Raw genomic sequence first — 3728 nt, forward strand, 5'->3', positions numbered from 1 at the left:
GCATGGCTCTTGGTTGGATTTGCACTCCATATCCAAGAGTGTTGGTGTAGGCTCTCAACCTCTACTTGCTGGGAGAAGGAGAGGGAGCTCTTGCACTTTTCATAGCACACCATCAGAGTGTTTGTAAGTGTGTGTGGGGTGAGTATACCCACTAAGCAACCCCCTAGCTTGCTTAGGTCGACCCCCCCTTGTAGCTCATGCTTGAAGTCCATTGGACCCCTCCAGGCCTAGCCAATCACAAGCAGGAGGCATTACAAGCAGCAAGGGTAGCCTTTAGACAAGTGTCCCCCTTTCCCCTTTGAGAGAGAGCGCTAGATTAATGCTAAATCAATTAATTAAATCTCCTAAATTATTATTGGACCCCTTGGGTGGCCAACCAATAGGCTTCAGGCACACCATGAGGGCAACATGAGGAGGAACTTGACAAGTGTCCCTCTTGATTTCTTTGTACCATGCATGCCTTGTGTGAGTGTGTGGGTGTTCTCTCTCATCCCCCCTCATGTAGGGATCGCCCCCTCCTTGTAGGGATTGAATATTTGACTTTTTGACACCTCAAGCCCCTCATACATAGGCCTAGTTCCCACCACAAGCTTGGTCGTTAAGCACTTTAAGCTTGGGCTAGGTTCTCACCTTAAGTGCAACCCTAGCATCTCAAGCATGTCAAGCACCTCAAGCATCTCAGATAATTAAGCACCTCAAGCATCTCAAGCACCTCAAGCACCTTAGTCATTAAGCGACAAGCAGGACAAGCACCTAAAGCTGGGTCGGGTTCCCTCGCCTCAAGGTCAGTCCTAGCTTACCTAAGGTCAAAGGACTTTTACACACATTATTGGAGGTCTTCAATGAAGCTAACCCTAAGGTCTTATGCTCCATTGGTTAGCCTTGCTCTTTGATAGACTATCTCTCATTTGGGCCCCTTTACCATTTGCCCCATGTTGAGATAGATCTATAAGCACATGTCTATATCTTAACCCCTGTTCTCGTTTATTCTCCAGTGATCAGTTTAATATGAGAGAATCATTTGGGTTGGTTAGATATTACATATTAGATTTTATGACATATCATCAACGACAAGCACCTCAAGCTTGGTCCAGGTTCCCACCTCAAGCTCATCCCTAGCTTACCTAAAGTCAAAGGACTTTTTAATACTAACCTTTGGAGGTCTTTAATGAAGCTAACCCTATGGTCTTTAAGCTCCATTAACTAGTCTTTCTCTTTGACAGACCATCTCTCATTTGGACCCCTTTACCATTGCTCCCGTGTTGAGATAGATCTGAAAGCACATGTTTATATTTTAACCCTTGTTTCCATTTATTCTCCCACATTAAATAATCAATTTAATATGAGAAAAGCATTTGGGTTGGTTAGATATTATATTTTATGACAGAATGAGCTAGTGGCAGGCTAATAAGACAAATCTTAACCTCGAAGATTTGTGTGAGATTTGGTAGTGAATGAGTCATCACAAGATTAAACTTGAATGGAAGCTAGTAGCATCATGCCTTATTCATGCAACAAGACCAATTCAATCATGGCATTTTGTAATTAATATTAGAGCTTGTAATACTATCTACATACACATGTACACTCTCACATTGATCGAACACTACACTATTTAACTTTGGTCACTTTTTGCTTGACAATTTGATAACAACATTGCTTTATGCAAGGAGACGAGAGAGAAGAAGAAGAGACCTTTAACATTGTAGGAATATTTCGAAGTGAGTTCATAAATCTAGAGCTCATAGGCCTTTCATGTGGAGAGAGAGAGAGAGAGAGTCTCACAAACCCAACCCCCATCAACTGTCCGACCCTATTTATTTTCTCATAGTCGGAGCAATCAGTAGCCAGTAACCAAAAAATAAAATTGGAAAAATATGATGTGGACAAATTATTGATCAAAAAAATAGAAACCACAATAAAGTGGAGTATTGCCTATGAAAGTAGTAAACTTATGAATAATCGTGATTTATGTATGAAAGTAGCTACGAGGCTTGCTTGCTAGCAAGCATTTGGTGCAATGCCAACCCTACTATTGTCGTCATCGAAGGTGAAGAGAGTGTGTTGTTGTTGCACGTTGCCAAGGTAGCTCCTCGTAGACACATCAGCAACGATGAAGAGGCAAATACGATTGCTGGAGGCCTCACGAGGCACAAAGACGACGTCGGGACGAAGATGAAGGTCGACGCCATCTGCAAAGTGGTATGTAACGGACGGCACGTTGCTATAGAAGTCTTGAAGATGGGGACGGCTCGAGCTTTGGAGGACGTAGCAGGTATCGAACCTGGGGGTTGAGAAGTGGGTGATGCGGAATCGTGTCGGAATGGCTCGCGTGATGGTGTCCCTCAATGCCCGGTAGGCAAGTCGAGGCAGAGTACTGACCGTGGCACCGGAATCAATGATCAAGCCTCCACGGCCGGTCTCGAGGTCGATGTCAAAGAGGTAGTGTGGAATGGATAGAACCGTCCCGCCTACGCTGATTCCCATTAGCTTTAAAGAGTATTTGCGCTTTAGAGCGGCACTTTCTAGTGGTCGGTAAAGCGGCGTGAAGTCGGTGTTCGGTGGGATCGGCCCGCCGAACGTGAGCGTGGAGTTCGCGTTGGAGTACCTCGGCGGAAGGCAATAGGAGAATCTTTTGGAGTATCCTCTCCGCTGCAGCTGCGATGGAAAAGAGTAGAAGTTAGTGTCCAAGGAAAGAAGCCCGGCCGCGCCCATCTCGCGTCTGTTTTCGGTATTGAAGCTGCAACCAAAGGGCATCGACTGGAAGCTGTGGCCGGACGTTAGCGTGAACGTGTCCGTAACGAGCCGGCCGGAGCTGGTTGTGAGACCGTCGACGTAACGAATGGAATACGTGCAAAGGCTGCCGGGCGGGCCGTTGAGGCTGGACGTGCGGACAGGGAAAGCAACGCAGAGCGGATCGTCGTAGGCGAGGTTGTGGAGAGTAGAGGAGGCGGCGGGGTCGAAAATGGGCACATCCTCTAGCTGCGGGTGGCAGGATACGCAGGGCTGGCATTGGAGCCAGGTGAGGGGACTGGCCGTGTCCATGATCATGAAGAGCTTGCGCCGGCTGTCAGGGCTGCCGCCACCCACAGTCAGCTGTACCATATAAACACCGATCCGGCTCATATATTCGCCGGAGGAAATGGGCGTGTCTTGCAGCCCGCGTCTACCGGACGTGGCCGATGCATGATCCTCCGGTCCGTCGTCAACGGGCAAGGGCGGCCACAAGGAGTGGCTGTGCATAATGGGCGCTGTGAAGACGCTGTCTCCCAGATCTGGCGTATCGGATAATGTAAGGCCCGCTGAAAGAGGGAAGCTCGGTCGCTGCATGACTAGGGTAATGAGGAGCAGGAGCAGGATGATGAGATCATTAGAAAACGCAGCCATTCTTAATCAGGGAGTCTCCCTCCTTTCGTAATTTGGCCCGCGTATGTACAAGCATAACACGTAATAGGTAGATAAGACTCTTTTGAATCGTTTGCGCCGCAATGAGAAAACACAATGGGACGCAAGTGGTTGCTTGGCCTTGTCGTGACGATTCATTTTCTCAATATGTAGTAAAAAATAAATTAGCAAATATTACATTAAGATGAACATAAAAGAATTCTTCGAAACATATATTAATGTGAAAATCAAATTGTAATTATCATGTTACAATCAAATGATTTCTTCCTTTGTGTAAAGCACTAGTGCAATGCATACATCACAATAGAGCACTCACCGTATTT

General features: G+C 46.6%; 1 protein-coding gene across 1 annotated transcript; it reads right to left on the reverse strand.

The window, feature by feature from the left end:
- Positions 1-2001: 2001 nt before the first annotated feature.
- LOC147450461 (protein ASPARTIC PROTEASE IN GUARD CELL 1-like) lies at positions 2002-3387 on the reverse strand. The gene has a single exon (XM_086520466.1). The coding sequence runs from the start codon at positions 3385-3387 to the stop codon at positions 2002-2004; it is 1386 nt and encodes a 461-aa protein (XP_086376592.1).
- Positions 3388-3728: the final 341 nt, after the last annotated feature.

This window comes from Adiantum capillus-veneris, chromosome 9, assembly GCF_014529385.1.
Source record: "Adiantum capillus-veneris isolate H3 chromosome 9, ASM1452938v2, whole genome shotgun sequence".
NCBI lineage: Eukaryota > Viridiplantae > Streptophyta > Polypodiopsida > Polypodiales > Pteridaceae > Adiantum > Adiantum capillus-veneris.

Coding starts and splice junctions, on each gene's coding strand:
- LOC147450461 (XM_086520466.1), bottom strand. CDS start 3,387: ATGGCTGCGTTTTCTAATGATCTCATCATCCTGCTCCTGCTCCTCATT.